The sequence below is a fragment of the Oncorhynchus keta genome, unplaced genomic scaffold (assembly GCF_023373465.1).
Source record: "Oncorhynchus keta strain PuntledgeMale-10-30-2019 unplaced genomic scaffold, Oket_V2 Un_contig_1875_pilon_pilon, whole genome shotgun sequence".
Lineage (NCBI taxonomy): Eukaryota > Metazoa > Chordata > Actinopteri > Salmoniformes > Salmonidae > Oncorhynchus > Oncorhynchus keta.
In genome coordinates, this window is record NW_026281089.1 from 237,818 (window position 1) to 252,237 (window position 14,420).

Below are 14,420 nucleotides of genomic sequence, written 5' to 3' on the forward strand. Positions count from 1 at the left end.
GGCAAGACAGGACAGGGCAAGACAGGACAGGACAAGACAGGGCAAGACAGGACAGGACAAGACAGGGTAAGACAGGACAGGACAGGACAAGACAGGACAGGACAGGACAAGACAGACAAGACAGGACAGGGCAGGACAAGACAGGACAGGACAAGACAGGACAGGGCAGGACAAGACAGGACAGGACAAGACAGGACAGGACAGGACAAGACATGACAGGACAAGACATGACAGGACAAGACAGGACAGGACAAGACATGACATGACAAGACAGGACAGGACAGGACAAGACAGGACAGTCTACAGAGGCACCAGGGGCCTATAACACACAGTCTTCATTCGGGTGGTAAAACACCTGAACAGTTGGTCTTTGAAGCAGTGTAACACTCTTCTCTGAGCCCTGCCAGGCAGACAGGTGGGGAGACATTCCTTCTGGGGACAGACAACTGAAATCAAATGTCAGGTTTCAAAATAAAAAGGACTGATGTATTGGATACCCCCCCACCCCCCCCCCCCACGCCCCCCCCACCCCCCACCCCCCCCCCCCCCAGTCACCACTCAGCAGACAGACAGACAGGAGCCACTCTGAACAACAACAGCTAAAAATAAAGCACTGAGTCAGAAACACAATCTGAAACAGTAAATAGACCCTGGGTGACCCAGTCTGTTGGTATCTCTGCCAGTCTATGAAACCAGTAGGTCCATAGGAGAACACCTGTCATCTTGTTCTAATTATTAGCGTTGGTCTCTAAATTATCTTCTCCGCGGCATCAAACCGTTCGGCAGCATTGCGAGGCCACGTGTGCTGTAGCTCAGTTGGTAGAGCATGGCGCTTGTAACGCCAGGGTAGTGGGTTCGATTCCCGGGACCACCCATACGTAGAATGTATGCACACATGACTGTAAGTCGCTTTGGATAAAAGCGTCTGCTAAAATGGCATATATTAAAATGGCATATATTAACAACAAAAAAATGCAGGCTAGACATCCGGTTTAAAAAAACACACACAAAAACCCAGATATGGCAAACCGCATGTGCATCTGGTGAACATGAACCAAACGCCACGTCGGTTTTGCCCCACGATAAGGAGGAGGAAAACAAATAGGAAGTAATGCACGAGTTAAGGGGCGTGGTCTAGTGGTTATCACTTGTTGGACGTAATAAATGTGCGCTGTCTCTTTAAGAGACACACCGTCGTAATAAATGTGCGCTGTCTCTTTAAGAGACACACCGTCGTAATAAATGTGCGCTGTCTCTTTAAGAGACACACCGTCGTAATAAAGCCGTGCCGTGTAATAAAGGCTCGTCTGCAACAAGCCGGTAGTTTCAGTTCTTTAAGAGACACAGAAACCACGGTGGAGTCGTTCACACAGAAACCACGGTATAGCCGGAGTCTTCTGAGAAAGGAGACCGAAAACCAAGCTGTAGACAGTTATATGTCGTTTCCTGTGGATTATAATAACCAATGGCTCGTCGGTGATGTACTTTCAATATCTACAAGACCTTGGGGGTGAGTAAAAACGCCGTTTCTTTTATTGATTTTAAAATGCCTGCTAACCGGTTTAAACAGGTGCATACACCTGTTTGAAATGTTGACCGACCGCTCTCAGAGTTTAACGGGACAATGTCAAATATCACCGCCTTGGACATTTTAAAAACTCAAACATGCCTCTCTCTTTTTCACTAGGTTGATATCCAGAATCTTTTTGGACATCATCCCGGTATTGTATTTTTGACCGGATGCATTTGATGATGGCTTGGAACCGTCCCACACCTTGAAATTAGTCCTACCCGGATCGAATTACCGGTCGTGTTACGTTTCCTACCTAAAGCACCGACCTCACCACCTCCGCGCCTGGAACAGGTGGAAACGTGTCATTTATTTTTGTTGTTGTTGTCACCACCCACCTGGAAGTGGCATGGGTAACCAGGTTGAGAAACTGACACATCTGACTTATGACAATGTTCCGACCGCGGATCCGAACGGGTTTGACACGGAGGATGAGCTGGGGCCCCGGATCGGAGTGTCTTATATCTTCTCCGCGGACGACGACGAACAAGAGGAACGTGTTGACGGACCGGACAAGGATCAGAACGAGGAAGCGAAACAATACGATAACTGCAACGAGCTGGAGTGTGTTGTGTACTACCGTGACGAATCTGTGTACGAGAAAAATCTCAAACTCTCTGATATGAGCACGTATTCCACTGAGAATCTTTTAAACAAGTGCATACCGGGGGATTTGGTGGAGTTCGTGGCTACGGGCCAGTACCCTCACTGGGTTGTGTACGTGGGCGACTTTCAGGTCGTTCACCTGCACCGGGCTGAAATCAAGAATAATTTCCTGACAGATGCCAGTCAGGGAAAGCGAGGCAGGATAGTAAACGGGCTGTATAAATTCCGCGCGCTGCCTCCGGAGGTGGTGGTGCAGAACGCGGTGCAGCAAGTAGGAACGAGAGACAGAGAGCTGGACTGGAGGAACTCTGAGTGCTTTGCTGCGTGGTGCAGGTTCGGGAAGAGGGAATTTAAAATCGGAGGAGAGATCCGTATCGGAAAGCAGCCCTACAGGTTGAAAATGTTGTTTTCTGAAAAGAAAAGTCACGTCCTTGAATTTCAGAGTTTTGACGACTTGATCATGGAGAAGAGGAGAAACGATCAGATGGGCAGAGATGCGGTGACGCAAGAGTTGGCTAACCATCTCAACGCAACCGATGCGGAAATTAAGGACGACTTTCATCAGAGTGTAAACTGAAAGACCCCAAGAGAAACTGATGGTAATGACTTGGGCAGCGTTCAGCTTTAGGATACAGGAGCCCACGTGACTAGACCACTGTTGGAAATCGTATATTGTGTTTTTTTTTGGCGCAATGCCGTGCGCCTTTTTATGCGTACCAACGCATTTATATTGGTTTGAGACGAAGTAGCAACTCAACCAATGAAGTGCATTTAATTTACCAACACGTTCTACCTTGAGATAAGGACACCTTGAAACACACAAACATTCCCATTTAATACTGAACAAAAAAATATAAACTCAACATGCAACAATTATGGAATTTACTGAGTTATGGTTCATATAAAGAAAACGTATATGGATATATGGATATAGGGTCTAATGTTCACTATCGGATGTAAACATGTAAATATGCATCTTTTGGTCACAGATACATTTATTTTTTATTTTTATGAGCCTCAGGATCTCGTCACGGTGTCTCTGGACATTACAAATTGCCCTCGATGATTTAAAATGCAAAATTGTGTCCGTTGTGTCCGTAGCGGATACCTGCCCCATACCATAACCCCATAACCCCACCGCCACCGCGGGGCACTCAAACCTGCCCCATACCATAACCCCATACCCCCACCGCGGGGCACTCAAACCTGCCCCATACCATAACCCCCACCGCCACCGCGGGGCACTCAAACCTGCCCCATACCATAACCTGCCCCATACCATAACGCCACCGCGGGCACTCAAACCTGCCCCATACCATAACGGGGCCTCAAACCTGCCACCGCGGGCACTCAAACCTGCCCCATACCATAACGCCACCGCGGGGCACTCAAACCTGCCCCATACCATAACCCCACCGCGGGGCACTCAAACCTGCCCCATACCATAACGGGGCACTCAAACCTGCCCCATACCATAACCCCACCGCGGGGCACTCAAACCTGCGCCACCTGGGCACTCAAACCTGCCCCATACCATAACGCCACCGCGGGGCACCAAACCTGCCCCATACCACTCAAACCTGCCCCCATGGGCACTCAAACCTGCCCCATACCATAACCCCACCGCGGGGCACTCAAACCTGCCCCATACCATAACCCCACCGCGGGGCACTCAAACCTGCCCCATACCATACCCCACCCCCCAAACCTGCCCCATACCATAACCCCACCGGGGCACTCAAACCTGCCCCATACCATAACCCCACCTCAAACCTGCCACCAAACCTGCCCCATACCATAACCCCCACCGCGGGGCACTCAAACCTGCCCCATACCATAACGCCACCACGGGGCACTCAAACCTGCCCCATACCATACCATCAAACCTGCCCCATACCCCCCACCGCTGGGGCACTACCAAACCTGCCCCATACCATAACCCCACCGCGGGGCACTCAAACCTGCCCCATACCATAACCACGGGGCACTCAAACCTGCCCCATACCATAACCCCACCGCGGGGCACTCAAACCTGCCCCATACCACCACGGGGCACTCAAACCTGCCCCATACCATAACCCCACCAGGGCACTCAAACCTGCCCCCGCCACCACGGGGCACTCAAACCTGCCCCATACCATAACCCCACCGCGGGGCACTCAACGTTGACGTCAGGAAACCGCTCGCCCACACGACGCCATACACACGTGGTCGGCGGGTCTTGAGGTTGGTTGGACATACTGCCAAATTCTGTAAAAACAACGATGGATGTCGGTTATGTTAGAGAAATCAAATTTCAATTCTCTGGCAACCGCTCTGGTGGATGTTCCTGCAGTCAGCATGCCTAGTGTACACTCCCTCAACTTGAGACATATGTGACATTGTGTTGTGTGACAAAATGGCCTTTTTTTTTTATTGTCCCCCAGCACAAGGTGCACCTGTGTAATTATCATTCTGTTTAATCAGCTTCTTGATATGCCACACCTGTCAGGGAACGGATTCTCTTGGCACAGGAGAAATGTTCACTAACAGGGATGGAAACAAATTTATGCCAGAAAATGTGTGTATGGAACATTTCTAGTCTCTTTTCATTCCAGCTCATGAATCATGGGAACAACACTTTTCTCTGTTTTGTTTATATTGTTTGTTCAGTGTAGCTTCAAGTCGTCCCATATGGACTGGCCACTGTTGTTTTCTGACGATCTGAAGCCTTTCCTATCTGAGCAAAGCCATGTTCCTGGACACCCTGGTGTTTTTATCTGTCTGTTTCACTGGTGTTTTAGACCAATGGAGAGGGAGCAGCATGTTCCTGGACAACCCCTGGTGTTTTAGACCAATGGAGAGGGAGCAGAACATGTTCCTGGACAACCCCTGGTGTTTTAGACCAATGGAGAGGGAGGGAGCAGAACATGTTCCTGGTGTTTTAGACCAATGGAGAGGGAGCAGAACATGTTGGACAACCCTGGTGTTTTAGACCTGGACAACCCCTGGTGTTTTTAGACCAATGGAGAGGGAGGGAGCAGAACATGTTCCTGGACAACCCTGGTGTTTTAGACCAATGGAGAGGGAGCAGAACATGTTCCTGGACAACCCCTGGTGTTTTTAGACCAATGGAGAGGGAGGGAGCAGAACATGTTCCTGGTGTTTTAGACCAATGGAGAGGGAGCAGAACATGTTCCTGGACAACCCCTGGTGTTTTTAGACCAATGGAGAGGGAGGGAGCAGAACATGTTCCTGGTGTTTTTAGACCAATGGAGAGGGAGGGAGCAGAACATGTTCCTGGTGTTTTAGACCAATGGAGAGGGAGGGAGCAGAACATGTTCCTGGTGTTTTTAGACCAATGGAGAGGGAGGGAGCAGAACATGTTCCTGGTGTTTTTAGACCAATGGAGAGGGAGGGAGCAGAACATGTTCCTGGTGTTTTAGACCAATGGAGAGGGAGGGAGCAGAACATGTTCCTGGTGTTTTAGACCAATGGAGAGGGAGGGAGCAGAACATGTTCCTGGTGTTTTAGACCAATGGAGAGGGGGAGCAGAACATGTTCCTGGTGTTTTAGACCAATGGAGAGGGAGGAGCAGAACATGTGATCCATTTGATCCATTTCACTTTCCGGATTCCCTACTGTGACTTTATGATTCCCTTTCTGACCTGTCTGACTGGTTATTGTATTCACAACCACAACTCTGTGTGTCCCAAATGGCTCCCTATATAGTGCACTACTTTTGGCCAGAGCCCTATGGTCCCTTGTCAAATGTAGTGCACTACTATACAGGGTGCCATTTGGGATGTTTCCTGGCTGCACTTTAATTGAGTCTATTATTGATTTCATGGGTTTTTTAAAAACGTTTTATTTATTTTTTTGGAAGTGAATGTTTGTATGAGGAAATATATGGAAATAAATATCTATTTAACCTAAATTAATATTTTCTTACAGCACTAGTCTGTTGATTGGTCAACTGCAAAAGGGTACATGTATTTCTATTCAATTAAAAACCAGACATTGATGGCTGGCACTGTGTAGTTTTGCATTCACACCCAAAGTCAGGTACAACCCCATTACTTTATCTCCCTGAGCAGGAGTCATTCCATTACTTTATTACTTTATCTCCCTGAGCAGGAGTCATTCATTACTTTATTACTTTATCTCCCTGAGCAGGAGTCATTCATTACTTTATTACTTTATCTCCCTGAGCAGGAGTCATTCATTACTTTATTACTTTATCTCCCTGAGCAGGAGTCATTCCTTTATTACTTTATCTCCCTGAGCAGGAGTCATTCATTACTTTATTACTTTATCTCCCTGAGCAGGAGTCATTCATTACTTTATTACTTTATCTCCCTGAGCAGGAGTCATTCCATTACTTTATCTCCCTGAGCAGGAGTCATTCATTACTTTATTACTTTATCTCCCTGAGCAGGAGTCATTCATTACTTTATCTCCCTGAGCAGGAGTCATTCATTACATTACTTTATCTCCCTGAGCAGGAGTCATTCATTACTTTATTACTTTATCTCCCTGAGCAGGAGTCATTCATTACTTTATTACTTTATCTCCCTGAGCAGGAGTCATTCCATTACTTTATTACTTTATCCCTGAGCAGGAGTCATTCCATTACTTTATCTCCCTGAGCAGGATTCATTCTTTATTACTTTATCTCCCTGAGCAGGAGTTCTGTTCAGCCCTCAGGGAGTCATTCTGTTCAGCCCTGAGCAGGAGTCATTCTGTTCTTTATCCCTGAGCAGGAGTGTTTATTAGTTATCTCCCTGAGCAGGAGTCATTGTTCCGTTTCAGGAGCCCTGAGCAGGAGTCATTCCATTCTTTAGCCCTCAGGGTTACTTTTACTTTATCTCCCTGAGCAGGGTGTTCCATTACTTTATTCATCCCCTCAGGGTGTTCATTACGTTACTTTATCCCTCAGGGTGTTCCGTTCAGCCCTGAGCAGGAGTCATTCCGTTGAGCCATTCCTACAGAGCAGGAGTCATTCTGTTGATCCCCTGAGCAGGAGTCCATTCTTTGATCTCCCTGAGCAGGAGTCATTCTACTTTACCCCTCAGGAGTCATTCCTGTTCAGCCCTGAGCAGGAGTTCCTTTATTCAGCCCTCAGGGTGTTCCGTTCAGCCCTCAGGGTGTTCCTTTATTACAGCCCTCAGGGTGTTCCCCGTTCAGCCCTGAGGAGTCATTCCGTTCAGCCCTGAGCAGGAGTCATTACTTTATTACGTTCAGTATCTCCCTGAGCAGGAGTGTTCATTACTTTATTACGTTCCCTGAGTCCCTCAGCGTGTTCCGTTCAGCCCTCAGCGTGTTCCGTTCAGCCCTCAGCAGGTGTTCATTACTTTATTCAGCCCTCAGGGTGTTCCGTTCAGTCTCCCTGAGCAGGAGTCATTCCCTTTATTACTTTATCTCCCTGAGCAGAGTCATTTATTCCTTTATTCCAGCCCTCACTTTGTTCCCTGAGCAGGAGTCATTCATTCTTTATTACTTTGTCCCTCAGGGTGTTCCGTTCAGCCCTCAGGAGTACTTTATTCCTGAGCAGGAGTTCAGCCCTCAGCAGGAGTTACTATTACTTTGTCCCCTGAGCAGGTCATTCCATTCCGTTCAGCCCTCAGGGTGTTCGTTCATTACTTTATCTCCCTGAGCAGGAGTCATTCTTTATTACTTTACCCCTCAGGAGTACATTCTGTTCAGCCCTCAGGGTGTTCTGTGGAACAGCCAGCCCTCTCCCAGGGTGTTCCTTTATCAGCCCTCAGGGTGTTCCATTACTTTTCAGCCCTCAGGGTGTTCATTACTTCAGCCCTCAGGGTGTTCCGTTCAGCCCTCAGGGTATTCCCCGTTCAGCCCTCAGGGTGTTCCGTTCAGCCCTCCCAGCGTGTTCCGTTCAGCCCTCCCAGCAGGAGTGTTCCGTTCAGCCCTCAGCGTGTTCCGTTCAGCCCTCAGCGTGTTCCGTTCAGCCTTTATCTCCTCAGGTCATTCCATTACTTTATTACTGTTCTCCGTTCAGCCCTCCAGGGTGTTCCGTTCATCTCCCTCAGGGTGTTCTGTTCAGCCCTCAGGGTGTTCTGTTCAGCCCTCAGGGTGTTCTGTTCAGCCCTCAGGGTGTTCTGTTCAGCCCTCAGGGTGTTCTGTTCAGCCCTTCAGCCCTCAGGGTGTTCTGTTCAGCCCTCAGGGTGTTCTGTTCAGCCCCCAGGGTGTTCTGTTCAGCCCTCAGGGTGTTCTGTTCAGCCCTCAGGGTGTTCTGTTCAGCCCCCAGGGTGTTCTGTTCAGCCCCCAGGGTGTTCTGTTACTTTAGCCCCAGGGTGTTCTGTTCATTTATCCCCCAGGGTGTTCTGTTCATTTATCCCCCAGGGTGTTCTGTTCAGCCCTCAGCAGGAGTGTTCTGTTCAGCCCTCAGGAGTGTTATGTTCAGCCCTCAGCGTGTTCTGTTCAGCCCTCAGCGTGTTCTGTTCAGCCCTCAGCGTGTTCTGTTCAGCCCTCAGGGTGTTCTGTTCAGCCCCAGGGTGTTCTGTTCAGCCCTCAGGGTGTTCTGTTCAGCCCTCAGGGTGTTCTGTTCAGCCCTCAGGGTGTTCTGTTCAGCCCTCAGGGTGTTCTGTTTACCCCTCAGGGTGTTCTGTTTACCCCTCAGGGTGTTCTGTTTACCCCTCAGGAGTCATTCATTACTTTATTACTTTATCCCCTGAGCAGGAGGGTGTTCCCTGAGCAGGAGTTCAGCCCTCAGGGTGTTCTGTTCAGCCCCCAGGGTGTTCTGTTCAGCCCTCAGGGTGTTCTGTTCAGCCCCAGGGTGTTCTGTTCAGCCCTCAGGGTGTTCTGTTCAGCCCTCAGCGTGTTCTGTTCAGCCCTCAGGGTGTTCTGTTCACCCCTCAGGGTGTTCTGTTCACCCCTCATTCAGGGTGTTCTGTTGACCCCTCAGGGTGTTCTGTTCCCCAGTCCCCCCAGGGTATTCTGTTGACCCCCAGGGTGTTCTGTTCAGCCCTCAGGGTGTTCTGTTCAGCCCTCAGGGTGTTCTGTTCAGCCCTCAGGGTGTTCTGTTCAGCCCTCAGGGTGTTCTGTTCAGCCCTTACCTAGTTTTGGCCTTTCTCAGGGTGTTCTGTTGACCCCTCAGGGTCATTCCATTACTTTGTTCTGTTCACCCCTCAGGGTGTTCTGTTGACCCCTCAGGTGTTCTGTTGACCCCTCAGGGTGTTCTGTTGACCCCTCAGGGTGTTCTGTTGACCCCTCAGGGTGTTCTGTTGACCCCTCAGGGTGTTCTGTTGACAGGGTGTTCTGTGACCCCTCCCCCAGGGTGTTCTGTTGACCCCCAGGGTATTCTGTTCTGTTGACCCCCAGGGTGTTCTGTTGAGCCCCCAGGGTGTTCTGTTGAGCCCTCAGGGTGTTCTGTTGACCCCTCAGGGTGTTCTGTTGACCCCTCAGGGTATTCTGTTGACCCCTCAGGGTGTTCTGTTGACCCCTCAGGGTGTGACCCCTGTTCACCCCTCAGGGTGTTCTGTTGACCCCCAGGGTGTTCTGTTCAGCCCTCAGGGTGTTCTGTTGACCCCCCAGGGTGTTCTGTTGACCCCCCAGGGTGTTCTGTTGACCCCCCAGGGTGTTCTGTTGAGCCCCCAGGGTGTTCTGTTGACCCCCCAGGGTGTTCTGTTCAGCCCCCAGGGTGTTCTGTTCAGGTAGTTGGTGCTGTTCCTTTGTTGACATCCGGGTTGTTAGTTTTGCTTTAAGCAGGATTACTACACAAAGTGTTATGTTATGTAAAGGTGATTAGTTACTGAGCTTTAACTGAGCACCTTTCTGCCTGTCAGCAGAGGCTCAGAGACGTGTTTCAGCAGGTTACCAGGATTACTACACAAAGGCACAACATTTATCTGCTTCCTCTAACAAAGGTAATCTCTGTTTTCACTGTGTGTGTGTGTGTGAGAGACTGCTTCTCTGCATTCTAATGCTTTTCCTTTAGCTAGTTTTGAGGGCGTGATTGTTCGCGCACACACACGCGCACACACACACACACACACACACACACACACACACACACACACACTTGCACAGCCAACCGCTGAGGCCTCGTTATCCCTGTAGTCAGTGACGCCTGAAGCATTTTAAGTCACGTGGTGGGAGAGACCCAGCTCTTGTTTGTTTTCCAGTGTTGTATTTGCACTGAGATAACAAGGGTTGATCCGTGGGAAAGGCCCATCATCTCATCTCTGACCAGGGTTGATCCGGGGTAAAGGCCCGTCACCTCATCTCTGACCAGGGTTGATCCGGGGTAAAGGATCGTCACCTCATCTCTGACCAGGGTTGATCCGGGGTAAAGGCCCGTCACCTCATCTCTGACCAGGGTTGATCCGGGGGTAAAGGATCGTCACCTCATCTCTGACCAGGGTTGATCCGGGGTAAGGCCCGTCACCTCATCTCTGACCAGGGTTGATCCGGGGTAAAAATTGTCACCTCATCTCTGACCAGGGTTGATCGGGGTAAAGGATCGTCACCTCATCTCTGACCAGGGTTGATCCGGGGTAAAGTCACCTCATCTCTGACCAGGGTTGATCCGGGGTAAAGGATCGTCACCTCATCTCTGACCAGGGTTGATCCGGGGTAAGGAGTCACCTCATCTCTGACCAGGGTTGATCCGGGGGAAAGTCACCGTCATCTCTGACCAGGGTTGATCAGGGGGTAAAGGATTGTCACCTCATCTCTGACCAGGGTTGATCCGGGGTAAAGGACGTCACCTCATCTCTGACCAGGGTTGATCCGGGGTAAAGTCACCTCATCTCTGACCAGGGTTGATCCGGGGTAAAGGATCGTCACCTCATCTCTGACCAGGGTTGATCCGGGGTAAAGTCACCTCATCTCTGACCAGGGTTGATCCGGGGTAAAGGATCGTCACCTCATCTCTGACCAGGGTTGATCCGGGGTAAAGTCACCTCATCTCTGACCAGGGTTGATCCGGGGTAAAGTCACCTCATCTCTGACCAGGGTTGATCCGGGGTAAAGTCACGTCACCTCATCTCTGACCAGGGTTGATCTGGGGTAAAGGATCGTCACCTCATCTCTGACCAGGGTTGATCCGGGGTAAAGGATCGTCACCTCATCTCTGACCAGGGTTGATCCGGGGTAAAGTCACCATCATCTCTGACCAGGGTTGATCCGGGGTAAAGTCACCTCATCTCTGACCAGGGTTGATCAGGGGGTAAAGGATCGTCACCTCATCTCTGACCAGGGTTGATCCGGGGTAAAGGATCGTCACCTCATCTCTGACCAGGGTTGATCCGGGTAAAGGATCGTCACCTCATCTCTGACCAGGGTTGATCCGGGGTAAAGTCACCTCATCTCTGACCAGGGTTGATCCGGGGTAAAGTCACCTCATCTCTGACCAGGGTTGATCCGGGGGTAAAGGATCGTCACCTCATCTCTGACCAGGGTTGATCCGGGGGTAAAGGATCGTCACCTCATCTCTGACCAGGGTTGATCCGGGGTAAGGATCGTCACCTCATCTCTGACCAGGGTTGATCGGGGGAAAGGCCCGTCACCTCATCTCTGACCAGGGTTGATCCGGGGTAAAGGATCGTCACCTCATCTCTGACCAGGGTTGATCCGGGGGTAAAGGATCGTCACCTCATCTCTGACCAGGGTTGATCCGGGGTAAAGGCCCGTCACCTCATCTCTGACCAGGGTTGATCCGGGGTAAAGGATCGTCACCTCATCTCTGACCAGGGTTGATCCGGGGGTAAAGGATCGTCACCTCATCTCTGACCAGGGTTGATCCGGGGTAAAGGATCGTCACCTCATCTCTGACCAGGGTTGATCCGGGGGTAAAGGATCGTCACCTCATCTCTGACCAGGGTTGATCCGGGGGTAAAGGATCGTCACCTCATCTCTGACCAGGGTTGATCCGGGGTAAAAGTCACCTCATCTCTGACCAGGGTTGATCCGGGGGTAAAGGATCGTCACCTCATCTCTGACCAGGGTTGATCCGGGGAATTGTCACCTCATCTCTGACCAGGGTTGCCGGTGTAAAGTCACCTCATCTCTGACCAGGGTTGATCCGGGGTAAAGTCACCTCCATCTCTGACCAGGGTTGATCCGGTGTAAAGTCACCGTCATCTCTGACCAGGGTTGATCCGGGGTAAAGTCACCTCATCTCTGACCAGGGTTGATCCGGGGTAAAGGATCGTCACCTCATCTCTGACCAGGGTTGATCCGGGGTAAAGGATCGTCACCTCATCTCTGACCAGGGTTGATCCGGGGGAAAGGCCCGTCACCTCATCTCTGACCAGGGTTGATCCGGGGTAAAAAGTCACCTCATCTCTGACCAGGGTTGATCCGGGGTAAAGGATCGTCACCTCATCTCTGACCAGGGTTGATCCGGGGTAAAGTCACCTCATCTCTGACCAGGGTTGATCCGGGGTAAAGGTCACGTCACCTCATCTCTGACCAGGGTTGATCCGGGGTAAAGGACCGTCACCTCATCTCTGACCAGGGTTGATCCGGGGTAAAGTCACCTCATCTCTGACCAGGGTTGATCTGGGGTAAAGGATCGTCACCTCATCTCTGACCAGGGTTGATCCGGGGGTAAAGTCACCTCATCTCTGACCAGGGTTGATCCGGGGTAAAGGCCCGTCACGACATCGGCTCTGACACCCACTAATGCAATCAACTTTCAGCCAGTTGAAACACGTTTCCACGCGCTCATCCCCGGCGAGATGATCGAATACCCACAATGCTTTGGGGTAAAGTTGTTTTGCTGACCAGGTGAGGCCCTATGACCAGGGAGATGGGGAGATTTCATGGCTCTGGTTATTAGATCCGGGGGCGTCTGTATACCTCATTTGACCATTCCTCCTTTCACCTCATCTCTGGTCAGAACACAGACTAATCACACACATCTCTGACCAGGGTATATCCGGGTAACGTGACTGGCCTTTTACCCCAGATAAATGTGTGTTCTATACTGTTGTGCATTTTAATGCTAAACATCACTGACGTTGACCGACTGAAAGTGAAATACCACCTGCAGTCCAGACGCATTATGTTGACCAGATATTCCAGGGATTAACAATGTTACTCACTACAGGGATTATCAATGTTACTCACTACAGGGATTATCAATGTTACTCACTACCAGGGATTATCAATGTTACATCTCTGACCAGGGGATTATCAATGTTACTCACTACAGGGATTATCAATGTTACTCACTACAGGGATTATCAATGTTACTCACTACAGGGATTATCAATGTTACTCACACAATTTCAATGTTTCACTACAGGGATTATCAATGTTACTCAGACAGGGATTAACAATGTTACTCACTACAGGGATTATCAATGTTACTCACTACAGGGATTATCAATGTTACTCACTACAGGGATTATCAATGTTACTCACTAGAACATAGTGCTGAGATATTACTGTTGGATTATCAATGTTACTCACTACAGGGATTATCAATGTGAAATACTCACTGCAGAACATATGTTATCAGATATTACAGGGATTATCAATGTTACTCACTACAGGGATTATCAATGTTACTCACTACAGGGATTATCATAGTGCTGACTCACTACAGGGATTATCAATGTTACTCACTAGAACATAGTGCTGAGATATTACAGGGATTATCAATGTTACTCACTACAGGGATTAACAATGTTACTCACTACAGGGATTATCAATGTTACTCACTACAGGGATTATCAATGTTAGTGCTACAGGGATGTTTACAGGGATTAACAATGTTACTCACTACAGGGATTATCAATGTTACTCACTACAGGGATTAACAATGTTACTCACTACAGGGATTAACAATGGATTACAGGGATTCAATGTTACTCACTAGAATTAGTGCTGTTACTCACTACAGGGATTATCAATGTTACTCACTACAGGGATTATCAATGTTACTCACTACAGGGATTATCAATGTTACTCACTAGAACATAGTGCTGAGATATTACAGGGATTAACAATGTTACTCACTACAGGGATTATCAATGTTACTCACTAGAACATAGTGCTGAGATATTACAGGGATTATCAATGTTAGTCACTACAGGGATTATCAATGTTACTCACTACAGGGATTAACAATGTTACTCACTACAGGGATTATCAATGTTACTCACTACAGGGATTAACAATGTTACTCACTACAGGGATTATCAATGTTACTCACTACAGGGATTATCAATGTTACTCACTACAGGGATTAACAATGTTACTCACTACAGGGATTAACAATGTTACTCACTACAGG

The 14,420-nt window shown here is 49.2% G+C and overlaps 1 protein-coding gene and 2 long non-coding RNA genes across 14 annotated transcripts; 1 reads left to right on the top strand and 2 right to left on the bottom strand.

Annotated features, from left to right (window-relative positions):
• The first annotated feature begins 1,383 nt into the window (after positions 1–1,383).
• Positions 1,384–3,299, top strand: LOC127920272 (protein LRATD2-like). The gene is made up of 2 exons (XM_052504180.1): positions 1,384–1,510; positions 1,688–3,299. Exon 2 carries the CDS (start codon positions 1,920–1,922, stop codon positions 2,751–2,753), a length of 834 nt encoding a protein of 277 aa, XP_052360140.1. The 5' UTR covers positions 1,384–1,510; positions 1,688–1,919; the 3' UTR covers positions 2,754–3,299.
• Positions 3,300–3,302: 3 nt separating this feature from the next.
• On the bottom strand, positions 3,303–4,451 carry LOC127920273 (uncharacterized). Of its 10 annotated transcripts, none has more exons than XR_008105549.1 (7): positions 4,304–4,451; positions 4,171–4,208; positions 4,100–4,137; positions 3,779–3,854; positions 3,639–3,676; positions 3,533–3,608; positions 3,303–3,336 (listed from the first exon to the last, which is right to left on the bottom strand). It is a non-coding gene; the product is annotated as an uncharacterized LOC127920273 (long non-coding RNA). The 10 variants fall into 10 exon arrangements; XR_008105557.1 differs by lacking the exon at positions 3,639–3,676 and adding an exon at positions 4,001–4,038; XR_008105553.1 differs by lacking the exon at positions 4,100–4,137.
• A 5,801-nt stretch (positions 4,452–10,252) lies between these two features.
• LOC127920262 (uncharacterized) lies at positions 10,253–12,133 on the bottom strand. Of its 3 annotated transcripts, none has more exons than XR_008105524.1 (4): positions 12,064–12,133; positions 11,728–12,025; positions 11,518–11,603; positions 10,253–10,521 (listed from the first exon to the last, which is right to left on the bottom strand). It is a non-coding gene; the product is annotated as an uncharacterized LOC127920262 (long non-coding RNA). The 3 variants fall into 3 exon arrangements; XR_008105525.1 differs by lacking the exon at positions 12,064–12,133 and having other exon boundaries at positions 11,728–11,897; positions 11,940–12,052; XR_008105526.1 differs by having other exon boundaries at positions 10,501–10,521; positions 11,518–11,560.
• Between the last annotated feature and the right edge of the window lie 2,287 nt (positions 12,134–14,420).

Coding starts and splice junctions, on each gene's coding strand:
- LOC127920272 (XM_052504180.1), top strand. CDS start 1,920: ATGGGTAACCAGGTTGAGAAACTGACACATCTGACTTATGACAATGTT.